Source organism: Biomphalaria glabrata, chromosome 13, assembly GCF_947242115.1.
Source record: "Biomphalaria glabrata chromosome 13, xgBioGlab47.1, whole genome shotgun sequence".
NCBI classification, from domain to species: domain Eukaryota; kingdom Metazoa; phylum Mollusca; class Gastropoda; family Planorbidae; genus Biomphalaria; species Biomphalaria glabrata.
Window position 1 is genome coordinate 25861286 of NC_074723.1, and position 20842 is coordinate 25882127.

A 20842-nucleotide genomic window follows, 5' to 3' on the forward strand; every position below is an offset into this window, starting at 1 on the left:
ATTTGACCAATCGTATCGCTTCATTCTTACAGTAGCTGTTAAACTTAGTGACAGCCTAGTCCAGAGCTATGATACAGTTATATATATGTATAGATGGATCTAAAAGCATTAGGATAATCAACTCGACAAAAAGAGTAACATTTTCATCTAAGCCTCTCTCTGTCCCAAGAAGTAGGCCTAAATAGATCGTGTGTCTGACTGATTCGAACAAACTGGTCAGTGTAAGGCTAGTCGAGACTACGTGTTGTCGGACATGACAAGACAACCAAGCAATAGTGTTTGTTGTGTGTTGAGTGATCTGGCAAGAAAATACAGACTGCCGTGGTTAGTCAAGCATGTAAATCTACAATACGCATTTTTTCTTTGCTTACAAGATCCTAAATCTAACTGCATAGACCAAGATATATTTCTTTTACGAGAATGTAAACTTTGCTATATGGTCTCCTGTTATACAATAAGTCAATAGATTAAAACACATTTGTGACGTCACATATAAACCCGGTGAAAGTCTGTTTTGGATGCGCAGGAAAATTACGTCGGAAAAACATCAATTACTAAGTTATTATTGCAAAGAAAAAAAAAAATTATATATTCATTATCTGTAAATCTAATGACATATTATATCAAAAATTGTCAAAACCATCGGAGTTTCGCTTTAATAGAAATATGCTGTAATTTTTACTATCAGATAGTAGAACACAAAATATCGACCGGAGCCGAATATTGCCGAATAGTGAAAAAATGCTGAACACAAAGAACACAAAATATTGAAAAAGATTTTAAAAAAGGAAGAAGCGAAAAAGAGAGAAAAGAAAAAAATCAGTCATATTATTGATGTGGTTGAGGATCCAGATCTTAGAAAGTCAAAGGAGATGGAATTATCAAAGAGCATTTAGGTTCTTGTATTTTGAACACTCCATCGAATTCTCCTCCCTTGAACGGGTCGCTTTTTTTGTTTGTAATTCATTTGTTTTTATGTTTGGAGCTAAAAATGACGTTTCGGGACTGCGCATATGTCCAATTTTAGATAAGTTCCAGTAATTTTGTTCCGTTTTTTCCAAAGCAGATGGCAGTTTTTTAGATTCTTGGTAACCATGTATGTAAAGCTGTTGTTTTAACCTCCCCCGGCAATTCATACCCATATAAGGGATGAGGGCTATATTATGAGCCTGTTTGATCGTAGGCTGATGGGCATATCAAAATAAGCTTCTAAACATCTTTAGAAAGACATTCCAATCACATTTATACCATTAGCTGTTAAATAAAATTTAAAAAGGGGGTGTCCAAATAATAATGAATTCAGCTCATTCTCCTTTTTGAACACAGCAAAATCGTAATAAGAAATATTATTGGGATTAATAAATCTATGATTTTTTCAATGAATAAACATGACCTAGATCGAGATATCTAGAATATATAATTTATGAATGAAAGAAAAAATGCAGCTGCTAATTTGAAGCCAGAGACCATGCCCACTGCAGGTGATCATGCCAGATAAGCTGGCGGTGAGGAGAGGTATACACTAAGCGTGGAGTGTCACAAACTATCCAACAGGCAGTGGAGGGAAGGGGGAAAGAGTCATGAAAAGAATTATAAGTATCTCTATAGGAGGGAGGGGATGTTAAGGTGTCACAAAACGAACATGTGTATCCAAATAATGAAAACAAGAAGAGGGTCCTTGGATGGGAATTAAAAGAAAGACAGAGAAAATACAAGTAGCCTAGTTGAAAATATCATTTTTATTAAATTAAAATAATTAATTTATAGCTCTATAATCTATATAAATTTATGTCTGTCTGTTTCTACACATAGCTTATAAGGTATTTAAATAAATAAACTATATTATATATATATATATATATATATATATATATATATATATATATAGAGAGAGAGAGAGAGAGAGAGAGAGAGAGAGAGAGAGAGAGGAGAGAGAGAGAGAGAGAGAGAGAGAGAGAGAGAGAGAGAGAGAAAGAGAGAGTATATGAGGAAATAGACTATAAATACATATTGCAAAAGTGAATCTACTTCTTTTAATACAATCTAAATAATTTTTAAGTAATAGATATAATTTATTAGCAATTACATCTAGTGGTGTTCAACAACAGTGCTCACTGTTCAACTAAAGGAGAAAGCCCAAAAACTGTGTTCAAAATAGGAGCATGAAGTGACCCAATTTATTTTAAAATAAAAATCTTGACTATGGGTGGTAATACAAAGGAACACAGCTATTTTTATTGTCCTTTAGTTAAAGAATAAGAATATATATGCTTTCAGTTTTTTTCTTAGTTAAACCTTCACCAAATAAAAAAATAATATAAAAATTTGACCTAGTTCCCAAAAGTCGTTGTTCAGTTATAAGAATCTACCATAGATCTATAAATAGATATATATATATATATAGTCTAGACTAGGATGGCTGCCTGGTCGTGCGGTTTGCGCGCTGGACTGTCGTTCGGATTTATCGACGGTCGAGGGTTCAAACCCTGCCCGCTCCCATCCCCCGTTGTCCTGCGGGAGGTTTGGACTAGGAAGTAAACTATCTTCAACTCTGAAGGAACATCCGAAACGTGTATAACATTTTACAAACGTTTTACAGACTATATTAAGTAGATCTATATTCTATATATTTCTAGCAATCTAGATTCTAGATCTAGATCTCTAGCTACCAAATACTGATCCATACTATAATATAGCTATACAACAATTGACATTACTAGAGTCGTAGAGTCTAGAATATAGTCTAGAATTAGTCTAGATCTATACTAGAGTTTAGACTCTAGATCAGGCAAGTCAAACACGGCGTTCAGGGGCCGCAAGCAGCCCGCGACCACCTTGCATGTGGCCCGCTTAGCCACCTAAAATATAATCAAATTAATGTTAAACTGTTACGCTGGAAAATAAGAGATGACAAGCTACTTGAATTGAAAAATAGTGTTTGTTAAACTGAACAACGAGAGTGAGTCTGCAGTGAAAGCAAGCTTCATTTTGTCAAACTTAAGCCATAGCAAATCATTTAGTGAATGTGGTTTTATGAAGATGTGTGTCTTTAAAGCCGAAGTAATTTGTCCAGAAAATGTGAAAGCATTCATAGAAATAGCATGGCAGATAGAATTAAATGACATGTCAGTCAGATTGTGTGAACATTTAAAGAATTTGAATTATTTTCCTTGGCGCTCCATGAGTCAACTGATGTAACAGGTGTAACAAAGTTGGTTATATTCATAAGGAGCTGTGACAGGAATTTTGAGATACACAAGGAGCTACTTGAGCTCTGTTCTATGCATAACACCACAACAAGCGAGGATGGTTTTGAGAAATTAGAGGAGGTGATCTTTGGTAAAGCTAGCTAATTTAACAACGGATGGCCCACCAACCATAAAATGAAATGGTTTTGATGCAAAGATACTTGCAAAAATAAGACAGACTGATGCTAAATTTAAATTTGCTCATTTTCAGTGCATCATTCACCAAGAAACATTCTGCGCACAGCAATTACAGCTCCAACATGTCATAAGACCGGTTTCAGTCGCTCTCAGTTTTATTCTTGCCCGTAGTTTAAATCATTGCTAATTTTCAATGTTTCTGGGTGACATTGTACACGAATTTGATTGTGTTCCCTACTACACAGAAGTCTGCTGGCTCTACTGTCATAAAGTATTGAAGAGATTTTTTGCACTGCGTGAGGAAATTGTATTGCTTCTGAACATGAAACGTGAGCCTATTGAACATTTCCAAACTGACTAATGGGTTCGGGATTTGGCATAGGCAGTTGATCTCACTGGTCACCTGTAAGACTTGAATTTAAAACTTCAAAGTAAAGACAAAATTGTTACAACTGCGTGTATTCATGTGAAGTGCTTACAAGCAACATTACGACTGTGGATAAACCAAATATGAAGAGGAAATCTTGTTCACTTCTCAACGTGTCAGGAACTAAAAAGATTAAACATGGCTACAACATTTGGTAAATATGCCTTAGACCTGGAATCGTTAGTAGATGCTTTCAATGACCGTTTTCGTGACTTCGTGCCGTACGAGCAAGAATTTTCATTGTTTTATCTCCATTCTCATTTGATTCTGAAATTGCTGCTGGTAAAGTGCAACTAGAGCTGATAGAATAGCAGTCAGATTCTTTGTTGAAATCCAAGTATATAGAATTGGCTGTGCCAAAATTTTACAGTTATTTACCCTGAACGGTACGTTGAATTGCGGAAGTTTGCAGCCAGAATACTTGCTGTTTGCAAGCACTTATCTCTGTGAGCAGTTCTTTTCCATAATGAAAGCTACAAAACACCTCACTGTTCGAGATTATGTCATCAAAATTTGTCATCAGTCATCAGTGTTAGTGGAAAACAAACTTCATCCTGACATTAATAAAAGAATAATGCGTAATCATATTAACTTTTAATTACCAAATGTTACTACAAATTTAGCTAACTAAGGGACCGGTATGACATTAATTATTGTATTCTATTGTATTGTTTCTAATTTACATAAAACTAGTAGGCTGTTTTGCAACTGATTTTTGGCTGCGGCCCCTCAACTCAGGTCATACTAAGTAAGTAAGTTTTTATGCGGCCCATACACCTAGTATGATGAGTTTGACATGCCTGCTCTAGATCTAGATCTTGATCTACTTAGAATACTTACAATGTTATAACAAGCATCAAGAGGTGACAAATCAGTTAGTGAAAGTGCACTGTTTACAAATTTCTCTTCTGATGATAGAATTTCAAATCGAATATTAGCATGCTCGATATTGATGTCTTTGTCGCCAATGTCGCTGTCTTTTTCTTTTGACGCACGATTTTTTTCATTAATATTCATATTGTTATTATAATCAACAGTATCTTGATTTATTAGTTGATTATCATTATGATTATCGAAAAACCACTCAAAGACCGCATCTGATGATGTGCAGATGGAAATTATAAATAAAGTTACACATGATGAGTATAAAGATTTATATCTAGATCTAGAATGACAACTATTCATTTTAGATCTAGATTATAAAGTAAATATATATAGTCTCCATCTAAACTGTCTAAAGTCTATACTATATATGTATATATATATATTATAGGCGGTAATCATTGAATGTGAGAGTGAGCGTCACAAATTATTTTTCGCGACATTACTTGTTGTCACTGCCTGGCCAAAAACAAATCCAGATTTTTTATCAAAAATAATTTTGGCATCATTAAGTGCTGCCAACTAGAAATGGGAAACACCCATTAACGTACATATGTATAAATGTTAGTTCCATGGTTAGACAAAATAATTTAGACCACGATAAAATAGTTCTTTTTTTTTTAAGATTTATTGCAATGAAATTTTTTTTTTGCGCTAAACAGATGTTACTTTTAATTGCCATTGAATTATGAATCATTACTTTCTCTGAGTAAATGTGTTTTTACATTAAATATTAAATGCTAGTCGACCCACGTGTGGCATACGCCGCTACTTTGCAGAGCCGGCCTTAGGTCACTGCAACCTATGCGACCGCAGTGAGCCACGAACTGTCATAGAACCCACTCTGATCCTAGGTGTAAATGATTAAAATAAAACCATTTTATAACTTATAACATATTTTCCGTGGCCTCCTGATTTACAAGAAGCTCCTGGAAGGTGACTTCTCACAATTTATGGAAAAAAAAAATACTTACCTGTGTAGACCTACTGTGATAGTCCTGCCTTGTATTTGTTGATGGCTGTCTGACTTCGACAGATTACTCTGGAGAAATCGGCAGACGGGGCCTTAGCAGTGCTCGGGGCCCTGGGCGGTTATCATATGCGGGGCCCTAAGCCGTAAGTGTATGCTATATATCCATACCACATCACATCACGCTAATGTCTCGTCCGCCTCTAATGCTGTAGGTCTTATTTTTGCTACAAAACATAATACCTTACGTATGTACTGTACTATTGGCCGTTTGACTACATTACATAATGTACTTCATGAAAGATTTTGCCTTAAAGTTGCCGCAAGAAGAGCGCAAAAGATCGATTGTTGATGCGAATAATGTGCGCTTGGACTCCTTGGTGCTTTCCCTTCAAGTTTAAACCATTGTATTTGTATCCTGGACACGACAATCGGCGATGTCCTGACCAACGTTCACCAGCGCAGCAAGAAGAGCCTTGACAAACCCTTTCCTGTTAAGTTGTCAACATCAGGATACGTCCAAAAAACTCAATATAAGGCTCTTTGTGGCTAGCATCAGGTGTGCAGTCAAGAATGACGGGAAAATATTTTGCAAGTTTGATTTTATCAAGTATGTTTCCTTTTAGGCTACTTCTGATGCCATAATGTTCATAAGCTCCTTTTGAATCCTATGCCCGATGTAATGGCCGTGAGCCGTGAGCCTCGGCGTTTTACTGCAGTTTTACTTTTCTAATTATTTTCTTGCCTCACGTTATTCGTTGTGCTACCATTTGACATTCTCAGAGCTAAATCCAGCCACAAAGTCACACACTTAACGGGATTTACAGAAACCTCGTGCTGCTGAAGTTTATGTCATCTTAAGAGCTTACATAGAAATAGTATTTGGTATTATAAAGATGCCTGGAAAGATTTCCAAAGATATTGAGTAACGAACGAATCGGGTTCCAAAGGACTGTCAATGCCGGAGGTGAAAGTGGGGATAAGCACCCACTTTCCAAGAAATGCTTCCATGGCTTGCGTCTCTAAATGCCTCTGACAGTCAAATCCAGCTCCTGGCCTTCACGTGTGATTTTCTCAAAAATCCGGCGGAACCTGTTCTTACAAACTGACAGGAGAAGGGATGAAAGGCGGAACACTGGCGCCTCAAAACCAGTTTAGCTTCGTGTTGATGGGGCACGTCAGCCTAAATAACGCAACCCATCTAGGAGAAGGAAAACTCTGACTCCAAACCTCCACTCTGTGGCGATACTCCCCCGTGTGGGTATCGGGGCTTGGAAATGACCAAGAGAAATAAATAACCCCCACTGCCTTTCCACTTGCATTTCACCAAGTGAATAATAGTGGACCTCCCCCCCCCCCTCTAGGTGCTTTTTGACGGAGGTCTGGATTGCACTACACCAGACGAAGGTCCTTGTCTCACTACATTCTAATACTAGATATAAAGCCATCATGAAGTGTTTTTTTTTCTGGATCTGGTGAATGTGATATCGTGAAAGGGCCTGGATCCAGGATGTGACGATTCCACAGGGCATACCCAGGGCACAGTCCACTTTAAGCTTTCTACTGCAGAAAAGTTCCCTTTGGAGAGCTCTATGGATGGCGGAGAATGGACCATTGGCCAACCCTACCTTGTCCCATGGATATTCCGGTTACAGTCTTCAGACCTAGATGTTTCCTTTTATGTCAGTACTAGAGAAAATTGCCAAGACCGAAAACTCCCTTAAAATGCGGGGACTATATATTTATATATTAAAAAAAAAGCCTGAGGAAACACCCAGCCTACACTCAATGCCAAGGAATTTAACGAAAAATCTATACGAGCTCAGACGTCGCCTCGTAAAAGGTCTGCGCATGGCAGTTTCTTCCAGGACTGCCTGTGATAAGTCAGCTACTGGAAATAAAAAACAGACTAGCATCAAACACCTAAAACTTTTGCAACTCAACATCTTAGGCATACAAAACAATACAACAGAACTCCAACACATACTCAAGAAGCATGATATACACATAGCGCTATTGCAAGAAACACTACTGCCCAAGAAAAAAATAAACATCACAGGCTTTGCACCAAATGCCAGGGAATTATGACCCTCATAAGAAACGATACACAAGCCACAGTAAAACAAATACAGAAAAATACAGACATCGACACGCAGGAAATACTTCTTTGGAGAGGAGGAACAAAGTACACCACCAAAAACTACTATTGCCCACCATCATCAACAGCAGAAATAGACATACAACTACCACACTACACAAGGACAATAATAGCTGGCGACTTCAATGCACACACACCTTCCCTAGGCTACCCACACTACAACAAGCGTGGCAAAGAAATAGAGGATGTAACAAATGCCTCTAACCTACAACTTCTGCAAAACAAAACTTCACTTCCAACTTTCCTCCACAGAGCACACAACACAACTAGCAGACCTGACCTAACTTTTATCTCTACAGACATTACCGACTCTTCTAAAATAACAGTACTTGAAGACATAGGTAGTGACCACAGGCCTATACTCCTCAATATTGGAACGCCAGGTAGATACCAATCCAGCAAAACAACTAGATGGAACTATAAAAAAGTTAACTGGGCAGCTTTTGCACAAGAAACAGACACAAGACTATCAAGCATAATTGAGACAGACGTCAATTCAACCTACACAACTATAGTCTCCAACATCTTACAAGCAGCAAAAAAAAAACACATCCCTCGAGGCCAAGTTAAGAAATACAAACCTTTTTGGACACCTGAATTAGATAAATTAGTAAAAGAAAGAAACATGGACAGGAAGACTATAGAAAAAAAACCTACTAGAGAGAACAAGACAACGTACAACAAATTGACAGGGCTTATAAGATACAAAATTAAAACAGAAAAAAAGAAAAAGTGGACCACAACATGCGAACAACTAGATCTAAACAAGGATGGTCGAAAGGCCTGGACCCTTCTGCACCGGCTAGCAGGAAAGAAACAAATAACAAACCCCCAATCTATAAAAGGCATTGACGACATAATAACAGAAAACCTTAAAAAGGCTGAAACCTTCAATAAATATTTTGCCAGCATTAACAAGTCAAAGCCAAGAAAACAACTGGACCAGGCCTTCAGTAATATCTTAAAGAAAGAAGAAAAAGCTCCAACAGTCAACTGTCATATGTTTGACACTCCCTTCACTCTACATGAGCTCAATACTGCCCTAAAAAAACTCAAGTCAAGAAAATCCACTGGACCGATAAAATAACAAATGAAATGATTCGGGGACTAGGACCACAGGCCCAAAACTGTATACTTAACTTTATCAACCATACATGGAAAACTGGAGACATACCACAGGAATGGAGAACCGCAAACATAATACCCATTTTAAAGAAAAATAAACCACCTGGAGACCCAAAAAGTTATAGAACAATATCTCTAACATCCAACATTGGCAAAATGGCAGAAAAAATGATCAATAACCGACTTTATTGATGGCTAGAAAGTACTTGCTCACTCCACAATGCACAAGCTGGATTAAGGAAAGCAAGTAGAACAGAAGACCACCTCTTTCGTTTTATCCAGGACAATGTGACAGGTTGGGGAAAGTGACGTGTGTTTGGCGCGTTTAATGTCTAGGGGATGATTATTTTTAAAGCTATCACACACCAACCCGTCAGCATATAAATCGGGAGCAGGCACGCAACGAGACAAGCAATGAAAGAAAGATACAAAGTTAAGAATGAAGAATATTTATTAACATAAATATTTACATAAAAGAATAAAAAGGGGGAGGGTTTGCATCTATCTCTAATTGATACTAATTTTGATCATCACTCTTGCACTTAATAAGAGAGTATGTCACTTTGTCTTCTGAACTTAGCTGGTTGTTCTGCTTGGGTCGCAGCTGGCTGTGTCCTGGCTTGAGGTTCTGCAGCTGGAGGTGGCTCTCTAACGGGTAGAGGGACACCGGTGATTCAGTTCTTGTGGAGTCTCAATCCAAAGTTCTGATATCTGTAGTGGGCACAGTAGGGCAGGTGGCCGGCTACCGTGGGCAAAAGGTTACTGCGGGCAGAGCTGATCTGCCGGGGGAAGCGTAGATAACAGGATAGGTTCAGTGGGTTGCAGGGGTTTGGCGTAGCTATGACGTCTCACACAGATCTGGGTCTATAGGGACGTCGCACCTAATAAGTTGACAGGTGGTTTGTCGACTAGGCGGGCAAGGCCGATAGCGCCAAGTAGTAGAGTTGAGTAGATCCACGTAGGCGGGAGATGATACTCAATAGCAGTTAGGAAATTGACTAGGCAGACAATGCCAAATGAATAGGCAGGTGAGTGATCCGATAAATAGGCAAGTGCAGTGCTGAGTAGCACAAAGGCAATAGGTGATTCTCGATAGCAAATAGGCAGACACCTGAGGGAGGCTGCGGATAAATAAAGACAAGTTAGGACATGTCTCTCATGCATCTAATCGATGCCCTTGACTGAGGTGCATTCGTCAGATTGGTGAAACTGCTTTAGAGCACAAGGGGGAGATGATGACAAATGGGATTTGGAAAATAGATGGCAGATAGTAGCAATATAGAAATGTACCTAAAAGGGGAAATAATAATATAAAAATGTACATATAAGGGGAAACAATAATCTCAAATTAATCAACACAAGCTGGGAGAGAAAAACGGATGGGGGTGGGCGGTGGTCAGCGACCATGACGGTTTGATTACACACGACCGTCGGCCGAGAACAATGGAGCGCGCTTGAATGGAGAGGGTGTCCATTCAAGGGGCGCAACTCTCATTAGAGTAAAATGAGTAAAGGGGAGATAATTCATATCTCTTTTCTAAGCGCAGTATTAGTGCGCTAGTAGGATTATCAAGGCGGTCAGCCGAGATAAATAAAATATGATGTACAAATATATACATGGTTGCATCAACGATCAATTGAGCAACGTAGCATTAATAAAATAATTCAACACATAAATAAATACATATGCCAAGTTTATGTTTTCTACTTACGACAGTGAGAAATACACAATGCACTAATTAAATACAAATGAAATAATAAAATACACATGATAGTATCCAGTGAGAAATAGGCACAAAGTAATTAAGTGGAACTTGTGATTAAGTTCGGCTTACCACCAGGTATTCCTCTAGGAGTGAGAATAAATGATATAGTCCAGACTCGATTGACAGCGATAGAGAAATAAGAGGGTCTGGCTTGATTTAATCTACCTTATATATAGGCCTGGAAAATATTGGCGGAAACAGGAAATGTCCTAGGCCAAGAATTATCTTACACGTGGGTGAATTAGACTTGAGATGGGAGTCGCACCTTGGAGCGTCAAGAGGTGTGTTGACTCGAGTAATTTCTTTGATCAAAGAGAGATGTGGGAGGGGGGGGGGAAGAAAGATTGACTCGCATTCCACCCAAGGTGGTGTCAACTGCGACCGTCAGACATCAAAGAGACTGTGTTTTTATCTTTACCCCGGTCAAGGGGGATAAGTGAAAGCCTTGGTCTAGTTGTCCCAAGGTGGTCGACTAAGTCTAGCCTGGAGAGGAAAGGGCGGGGCGGGTGAAGAAATTGGAGATAGGATGGGGAAATAATTAAAATAAAATAAATAAATAATAGTAAATAATGATTAATGCTGTGATAAATATGAGTGACTCTGACAGCAAGCTTTTTGACTTGTCACAGACACAGTAGAAGGGTTTCATAAAAACATGCACACTACAGCAGTATTTATAGATTTGCAGCAAGCCTATGATAGAGTGTGGAGAAAAGGTCTATTTTTGAAGATGAAAAAAAATGGGCATCCATGAAAAAATGTACTGCTGGATCAGGGCATTTTTAAAAAACAGAACCATCCAAACCCGATTCGAAGGTGCCATCTCTAGTAAAAAAAAGTTTGGAAGAAGGACTACCACAAGGTTCAGCCCTTAGCTGCACTCTCTTTCTAATCTTCATGAATGACCTCCCGGACCTCATTTCGGTCAATAAGGCACTTTATGCAGACGACCTTTTCATTTGGACTACAGAGAAATATTCAGTGCTGACTAGATCCAAACTAAATAGAGCCCTCACAACTATCTCCACATATTCAAAATTATGGAAAATGGAAATAAACAAAGAAAAGTCGGTTTATTCAATCTTTGGCCACAGCCACAAAACAGCAAAAAGAAACTACATCCTAAAAATAGACTCTCAGCCAATAAATAAAGAAGAAAATCCAACATATCTTGGTGTAAAACTAGACCAAAGACTGTCTCTAAAACACTTTATGGCAGATTTAAAAGAAAAGGCATCACAAAGATTAAACATAATAAAACACCTAGCAGGAACATCCTGGGGAGCTGAAAAGAAAACCTTATGTGAGCTTGCGCTCCCAGAGCTATATTTTTATATGTAGTGGAGTGGATATCTTTTTAGAAAACACCGGCCACCTCGATATCCACGTGACCCTTCACCCTAGATGGCACCTTGTGTCCGCGCATGACAAGGCAGACCAACGTGGGCACTGTCCATTCGACCGGCATCTCTTATCGCTGTAATGTCCGTATGTTACTGGACCTAAGTTGTCTCCACTCCCTTTTGTGCTTGGTTCTACACCATGTGTTCACGTATGGCTGCAGGTAATCACATTTTACTTATTCATATTGTAGATTGTAATTTTAATTAGTAGTTTATATAGAATATCACTACCGCGGTTTTTGTTCATGTTGGACTATTCTTATTTTTAGAAGCCAGCATGTAGATGAATTCATTTATTGAAATGCGTACCTGTAGTATTCTATATAGAATGTCAACTGTTGATCTTGTAAATGTATTTTTACAACAAGTGTTTACATACTAGCTTTTAAGAAACATTGTATTTGTGAGTGTATAGATTTGTTCTATTTAATTGTTGTAGTTTTTTGTAAGAAAAGTAAAGCGCGAAACTCTTTAAACAATGTATGTTAGTTTTATGTAGAACAACTAGTTGATTTATTTTTAGAGAACTACATTGTCTTTTATTTTTATTATAATTCGGGTGTTCCATATCTCTCTTGTGTTTGTATAAGAGATGGTTGGTTTACACTATATGATTTTCTTTTCGTTTTTTGTTAAGATTTAGTATTTAGACTTTGATGTTGTGTGTACAACTTGGTCTAACCATTTAGGCTTATTCATTATTTTTAGTTAATGCTCATTTGTTATTATGTTTTATGTTTGCCTTTGGCAGGTCTTTAGTATATAATAAACAGTTTCGAATCGTCCTACGAGTTGCCTTCATCATTTAGTTGTCTTCTGTGCCAAACCCACCACATATATATTTTATTTTTATAGGCTAGTGCCAAACTTATTATTTGTACTTCCGCTTTTTGTGTATAAAAAGTGATGCCACGCTGTTTTAAAGACAGTTCAGTGTACAGTTGACCACTGGTCAGTACCATATCTGTCTGTGTGACAGCTGAAGATCGTTGTGGTCTGTCGTCTACTTATATTTTTATTCCTGTACCTGGGACGGCCTGCTATTGTTACTGCTGTGTTACTGCTTTTAACTGCTGCTGTTGAATATTACTGCTAATAGCTGCTGTTTATAACTGCTGTTGTTAGATCTATTCTAATTCTAGGGAATCTAGAATCTAGTGTTACTTTGTTTCTACTATTGATAGTTTTGTTATTGTTTCTGTAGATCTATTCTAGATCTAATTCTAGGGAAGCTTAAGCTAGTGTTATTTTGTTTCTTTATTATCGCCTTAGTAAACTTAGTTATATTTATAGTCTGTTTCTCAGTTCTGTTCTTAGTGAATAGTTATAGTAAGGTACTGAGCCTAAGGATAAGACATTCTTGTTTTAGTGTTAGTGTTATGAGTGTAATAGTAGGATATTGTAGATCTAGACTAGTTTATTGTAGTGTGTTTGTGTAGATCTAGGTCTAGTGTAGTAGTTGTAGTGATTTTGTTAGATAGTTGGTTTGATCAGTTTGTGTTAGTTAGTTTGGTTAGTTTGTTAGTGTTTGTAGTGGTGTAGATTTAGAGGGTAGTTTATAGTGGTTAGTGTATATATTATATTTTATTATTATTTGATTCCATGTAAATAAAGTTTCATTTTGTTTATTTATACTAAACTAAAGTTTGTTATCTTGTTTCCATACAGTTTAGTTTAGTATGTCTGGTTACTTAGGTGATTCTAGCCCCTTGGTCGTAGACTGAGGTGTCACAGATGAGCCCACCCAGTAGCGCAAACATCTGCCTACTGTTAGGTAAAATTTAATGTTGAGCAGCAGAGAATAGGTCCTCTCTCTCTATCCACTCGCGCCTGCCTGACCTGCTCACACTTAAGACAGTTATACACTGGATATGTCAGATCTGCAATGGATAACTGTCTCTCCATACAAGTAGCTGCCAACAAAACCTATCAATCATCATTAGATACAATCCAAAACCAAGCCTTGCGGCTAATTAGTGGAGGTATGAGAACTACTCCCACAGCAGCCTGTGAAATAGACTCCAATATTGAACCTCTTAAGTTAAGGCGCAACAGAGCAGCATTAGAAGCTATTGAGAGATACAGAAGGTTGGAGGACGATCATCCAAATAAATTACTAACACAGAGAAATAGGAAAAACAACCAAAAAAAAGCAACGGACTCTGATCCAACTTACTGACGAACTAGCCCTAAAACACCACCTACCCAATAACAGAGAAAAAATTACCAGGTTTTCAAACATTACACCCGGACTAAACTACAAACAACCAACCATCAAAACGCATTTACTAAATAACACCTTAACAAAAGAATCAAGTCCACTGGAGCTCAAAGTAGGCACGCTTGAAACAATTGAAAGCTATCCAAAAACAGCTATCCATATTTACAGAGACGGATCGGCTTTCAAAGCTACCATCAATGCTGGTCTTGGCGCCTTCCTGATCTTCCCTAAAAATAAACACTTTGAGATAAGCGCACCCTGTGGCGATTACTGCTCAAACTTCCAAGCCGAAATTAAGGCAATTACCATAGCACTACAGACAGTGGAAAACAAATTATATGAAGGAGTGCAACCACCATCAGATATTGTTGTCTTTACAGACTCCCAATCTACTCTGCAAACACTTAACAGCAGCACCCCAAACAGCCCAAAAGAGTTGACAACACTCATTGTGATAATCCATCAGATGATATCAAAATTAAATATCAATATCACACTACAGTGGATCCCTGGACACATTGGCATCATGGGAAATGAAAAGGCATATAAGCTATCAAAGGCAGGTTCATCTATGGAACAGCCAGATAGACCTGTTAACTACCTCACCCTAAGGTCAATGTTAGTCAACAATCACAAAGAGGAGTGGCTCAACCAATGGGCATCAGGAAACACAGGCAGAGCCATGTACAGAGAAATGACTACGCCTAACAAACTGGACAGTATTAACTTCCTCCCCCGCAAAGAACAATCTACAATCTTCCAACTAAGAACAGGACACACACCACGATTAAATTACCACCTGAACAAAATAAACTCCAGACAACTACCCCTTTGCAGACACAGCGCCCACCCCTTTGAAACCATAAACCATATCCTCTTTGAAATACTTTGAATGACCCTCCCTAATCCACCTTAGGCAGACCCTACTTCCACTACAGCCCAACATAACCAACACCCTGTACGGCAGTACTGAACAACTGAAGAAAACAGCACACTTTTTTTCCTTGGTACAGTCTGCAAAAGAGCTCACAGCTCAGCAGCAATAAAGCTGGCTAGAAGAAGAAGAATAAGAGTAACGAATCCTATTTTATGAGAAATGTTCTGGTTTTCGAAGCTGACGGTGTCAAGGGAATCTCCAATCGCGGGGCCCCCCTCAGGCTTGGGGCCTGGGGAGGTTGTCCCACTTGCCACCCCCTAAGGCCTCTACTGGGCATGAGCGTAGCCAGGGGGGGTTAGGGTTCAATAATGTTCCCTTTTTCTTCTGATGCCACCAAGTCCATAAGTTCGTTTCGAAACTGTTATATCTTTGACATATGCTGATAACGCGAATGATAATTTGTATAACATTAGGGTCTCTTCTGGCCTTGTTAGAATGTTCTTTGTGCAAACATTAAATAACTTTATCCTGATCAATTTTGTTGTTGCATAGTGCCACTATGTTCACTGAGTAATTTGACCACAACACATATATTTAGAAGCAAGCATCGTCTCAGCAGACAAAACGTTTAATAATCATAATAAAATAGTGCATAATAACTTGGCAACTCTAGCCATGGAAATACATCACTTTGAATCCATTTATATTACATCTCCGTATCTCTTACACAATACATACATACATACATCTCCTTACTCTCAGGAGTCCAAAAGGTAACTGAGGTTTTCACCCCGTGGTCAGTTACAGACCAATAATTTCTTCGTGAATAAGGCACGAGCCAAATGACTATTAACTCACTTCATGTCACAGTGCAGAGGCGTAACTAGGGATTTGGGGGTCCGGGGGGATTGACCTCTTTGGGGGCCCCTTGCATTTTGACATTCGACATATGACATGAGATAATGTACGCAAAAATATATAAGCCCAAAATCAAATTGGTTCAGTATATCAGTAAAATTAACAAAAAAATCATTAAGACTCTTTTAATGAATAATACCGTTGTTTATTAGTTAAATAATGCACAAGTGACAAATGTCAATTGATATCGCTTCACGTCGTGCATTATGTGCAGCAAAGAAATCTATAACATGATCTACATCGATACTGTCTAGTATCTGTGATTCCTCTGACATTAAAGCCATGCTAAGCCTTTCTTGCTCCTGAGATTGCTTTTGATTAACTTGAGCTTAGAGAATGATCTCTCACATAACGCAATGGAAGTGGCCTGAGCTAGACGTATTCGAATGGATGGTGCCAGGTTTGAGCACACATCATTACCATATAAAATAAAGCTTCCTCAATATGTCTATTGGTGATTGTATTACTGGTTTGTTGATGACATCATTGAAAAAGTGATTTGCCATTTATTTCATCATACAAACAGGAAAAGTAGCACAGTTTGTCATAAGCGTGTCTTCATCTAACAGGTGTCTTGGTTCAAGAAGAAACCCAAAGGTATCCATTTTCTTTCCAGCCTTTGGAATCTGCCCTTCATCTCCATATGAAATCTATCCAGCACTTCTGTCGCAACACGTTTGAATTGCAGTTCTATTGACAGTCCTACATTAGAACTCAACTTCCTATCAAGTCTTTTCTTTCTTCTGGTTGTTTTGATTACAGGGAATCCATAGTATTCAATACCTTCTTTTGCTTTTTCGATGGATTGGGTTTTTGTCAGTTTCTCATCATTTTGCAGAAAGCATGAAAGGGTAATAATTTCTTCAGCACCTTCCCGTATATGCAATCCAGACTTTTGTAGTTTCTTCTGAACGATATTAATTGGGCGCAGGAGCTTTGACCAGAATTCCAGATAGGCAAAAAACTCTTAATTTTCCACTGCATGAAGAATATTCTGTGCTAATATTATATGATATTACGTCATTGTTGGTTGTTTATGTTTTGTGCGAAAGCAAAAGTATTCAAAGCACACATAAGTGGGAAAGATCCATATCTCGTTATGCTCGAGTATAGAAATACTCCGATAAGCGGACTGCCGTATTCACCATCACATCTGCTGACGAGTAGAAGACTCGGGGAATCATTCAAACTGATCCCAAACTATTGAAACCATCGGTTGCTGAAAATGCAGAGACATTACTCAAAGAACGTCAGATGAAAAGCAAAGTGAAATACGATGCAAAAGCAAGACTACCTAAAGATTATTCTGTCGGAGAGTTCGTCTAGGTCAAACATGGCAGAAAGCAGTTGCCATAAAAAAACATTCAGCACCCAGATCTTACATCATAAAGACAAACGATGGAAAAACATACAGAAGAAATCAACGCTTTTTGAATAAGAGTTTCGATGAAGACATCTCTGGGTACTATGATACCGATGAAGACAATGAACTGCAAACTGTTGGAACAAACGAAACAGACATAGACCAACGTCTAGAGAACTTGTTGTCAAGACAACCAGAAGTGGACGAATTGTTAAAGTTCCTAGTAGATATCACTCTTAAGAAATTGAAAATGAAGGATGTGATAATAACTTCAAAAGGAATGATGTGCTAATATTATATTATCTTACGTCATTGTTTGTTGTTTATGTTTTGTGCGAAAGCAAAAGGATTAGATGGAAATAAAAAGATGAATAGAGGAGTAATAACTCGAGTGCGAAATTTAATTCTGAAATTCTAGACGCCAAACCCGAATAATGGACTATTCTAGCATTATTAAGAATAACTTTTGGATCTGTTATACTCGATTCTGTAAATTTTGCTTCAAGGTTAATTAGTGTAGCCATAAAATACTCGACATTTAGATATATTATTAGTAATGGTAACAAGATACCTGAAATTCGCTCAATATGATGCAGTTTTATTCGTGGCAACAAAGTTTAAAATGTAAAACTAACTTTAAAAAAAAACTTTGATCTCTGTGGGAAAAAATATTTTTAAAATGTCAACAAAGTCAACGTACTGATAGACCTAGATCTAGGTTTAGTCTTTTTTATAAATTTAATCCATAAATGTTGCAAAAAAGACACCCGTTGACACTATTTGTCAATAAAATATATTAATTTATGTATTTACAAATACATTTCGGACACCCATTTGGGGGACCCCAGGTGGGGGCCCGGGGGGATCTTAAAATTCTCCCCCCCTCAGGTGCGCCACTGTCACAGTGAGTCTCAAACGAGTATGTGACAGAAACCTATGCCAGATGTTATGTTCTGTTGTCTGAGCTGTAAATTGTTTGATAGTTAATATCGAGCCTTTCCTGTTTCGTGCAATCTTTAAGCGCGCGAGAGAGTTTTTTACACCTTCAAATCAATTAACTTCTGATACGAAGCAACTTAGCATGTAGTGATTTCACTGAAATAAGTTTATGAGGATAAGCTATATGTAGTGGAGTGGATATCTTTTTAGAAAACACCGGCCACCCCGATATCCACGTGACCCTTCACCCTAGATGGCACCTTGTGTCCGCGCATGACAAGGCAGACCAACGTGGGCACTGTCCATTCGACCGGCATCGCTGTAATGTCCGTATGTTACTGGACCTAAGTCGTCTCCACTCCCTTTTGTGCTTGGTTCTACACCATGTGTTCACGTATGGCTGCAGGTAATCACATTTGACTTATTCATATTAGCTTGTACATTTAATGACCGGTAGTAGTTTACATAGAATATCGCTACCCCCGGATTTCGTCCATAGTGTTGGATTATCGTTATTTTTAGGAAACCAGTATGTAAATGTTTCCATTTGTTGAATTGTGTACCTTTAGTATACCATACGAATTAGATCATATATATAATGTTAAATGTTTACATAGAATATCGCTACCCCCGGATTTCGTCCATAGTGTTGGATTATCGTTATTTTTAGGAAATCAGTATGTAAATGTTTCCATTTGTTGAATTGTGTACCTTTAGTATACCATACGAATTAGATCATATATATAATGTTAAATGTCCATCTTGTTAATCTAATTCTACAACCAGTGTGTAGATACTGGCTTTTATGAACCAGTTGTTCTATTTAATTGTCATTGTCTTTTATTTTTATAATGTTTCGGGTGTTCCATATCTCTCTTGTGTTTGTATAAGAGATGGTTGGTTTACACTATAGGATTTTCTTTTCGTTTTAGTATTTAGACTTTGATGTTGTGTGTACAACTTGGTCTAACCATTTAGGCTTATTAATTATTTTTAGTTAATGCTCATTTGTCATTATGTTTTATGTTTGCCTTTGGCAGGTCTTTAATGTATAATAAACAGTTTTGAATCGCCCTACGAGTCGCCTTGTCCTTTAGTTTGTTCTGTGCCAAACCCACCACATATATAATTGTAATAAACTGGAATAAGCTAATCTGTAGTTTATTATGGGCTTGCAATTCAAAATTCTGTAGCGCGTAGTCGTGACTTTTCCTTTGCACATAATTATAGCTATTGTGAGCAGGTTAGGAGGCGCTGGATAGACCTTTTCTCTGCTCAACATTAAATTTTTTACAGTAGGCAGATGTTAGCGCTACTGGGTGGGCTCAATCTGTGACACCTCAGTCTACGACCAAGGAGCTAGAGTCACCTAAGTAACCAGACAACTAGACTAAACTAACTAACTAAAGCAAGAAACAAACTTAACTTGAAATTAAATAAGACAAAATGTAACTTTATTAACATAAAAAATAAATCAATAATAAAATATAATATATACACAAACAACTACAACTGAACCCAGCAACTAACTAAAACCCTCTAAATCTACGCCACTACAAACACCAACAAACTAACCAAACCAACTATCTAACACAAACTGATCAAACCAACTATCTATATTCTAACTAAATCACTACAACTACAACTACTACACTAGACATAGATCTACACTAACACTAAAACAAGAACACCTTAGTACCTTACTATTCACTAAGAACAGACTAATTTTATAAGCCACTAGGTCTAAGCCGACTAAGGCAACACTACAAAAACAAAATCAAAATAACACTTGATTCCCTAAATCTACAGAAGCAATAACAATAGTAGTAATAAATGCAGCAGAAGTTATAGCAGCTTAAAGCAGCAATAACACAGCAGTAATATTCAGCAGTAATAATAGCCTGCAATACATAAATGGAAAACTATAAATATTGTTATAAACCTGGTGGTGGCACAGATGGGGGTAGTGGTGTGAGTGTAGTCAGCCGACCCAAATCGCCCCAGGCCAGCGCTAGACCAGCGGTCAACCGTGACGAGTTACGACGGTCGGCCGAGACGGGTGTCAACATGATGGTTCGGGAAGAATCGACATAGTGAACAGAGCTCAGAAGCGTCACGAAGGTTGTAGTCATCTGACACCCAGAATGGTCGAACGACGTTCTGTCCGATTCTAGAAGGCCAGTAGGGACCCTATATAAAGAGCGGAGGTGTCGCAGTCAAGACGGTTCAGAGCCCGGTTCACTACAGTCCGGTCGACTACAGCACAGTTCAGCGGTGTGGTTCTGTACGGAGCATTACGACGGTTCATTGCGAAGTACTGTCAAGTACAGTTGAGACGGCTGGCGTCTTGATCTTGGTGTGTGATCGAGTCCGACACAACGAGCCTAGTGTGTGAAGTCAGTCCTGA

The 20842-nt window shown here is 38.1% G+C and overlaps 1 protein-coding gene and 1 long non-coding RNA gene across 4 annotated transcripts in view; one reads left to right on the forward strand and one right to left on the reverse strand.

Annotated features, from left to right (window-relative positions):
• The window catches only part of LOC106066227 (protein brambleberry-like), a 38546-nt gene extending 33381 nt beyond the window's left edge, over nucleotides 1-5165 (reverse strand). Inside the window, exon 1 of one of the 3 annotated variants that reach the window (XM_056008211.1) lies at nucleotides 4654-5164. In XM_056008211.1, coding sequence (XP_055864186.1) covers nucleotides 4654-4998 — 345 coding nt within the window. In that variant the 5' untranslated portion in view covers nucleotides 4999-5164. Of the gene's footprint in view, nucleotides 1-4653 lie in introns of all 3 variants that reach the window. The other 2 variants (XM_056008210.1, XM_056008212.1) reach the window with 2 other exon arrangements.
• A 6889-nt stretch (nucleotides 5166-12054) lies between these two features.
• LOC129922250 (uncharacterized) lies at nucleotides 12055-12902 on the forward strand. Its single transcript, XR_008774187.1, has 2 exons — nucleotides 12055-12278; nucleotides 12869-12902. It is a non-coding gene; the product is annotated as an uncharacterized LOC129922250 (long non-coding RNA).
• Nucleotides 12903-20842: the final 7940 nt, after the last annotated feature.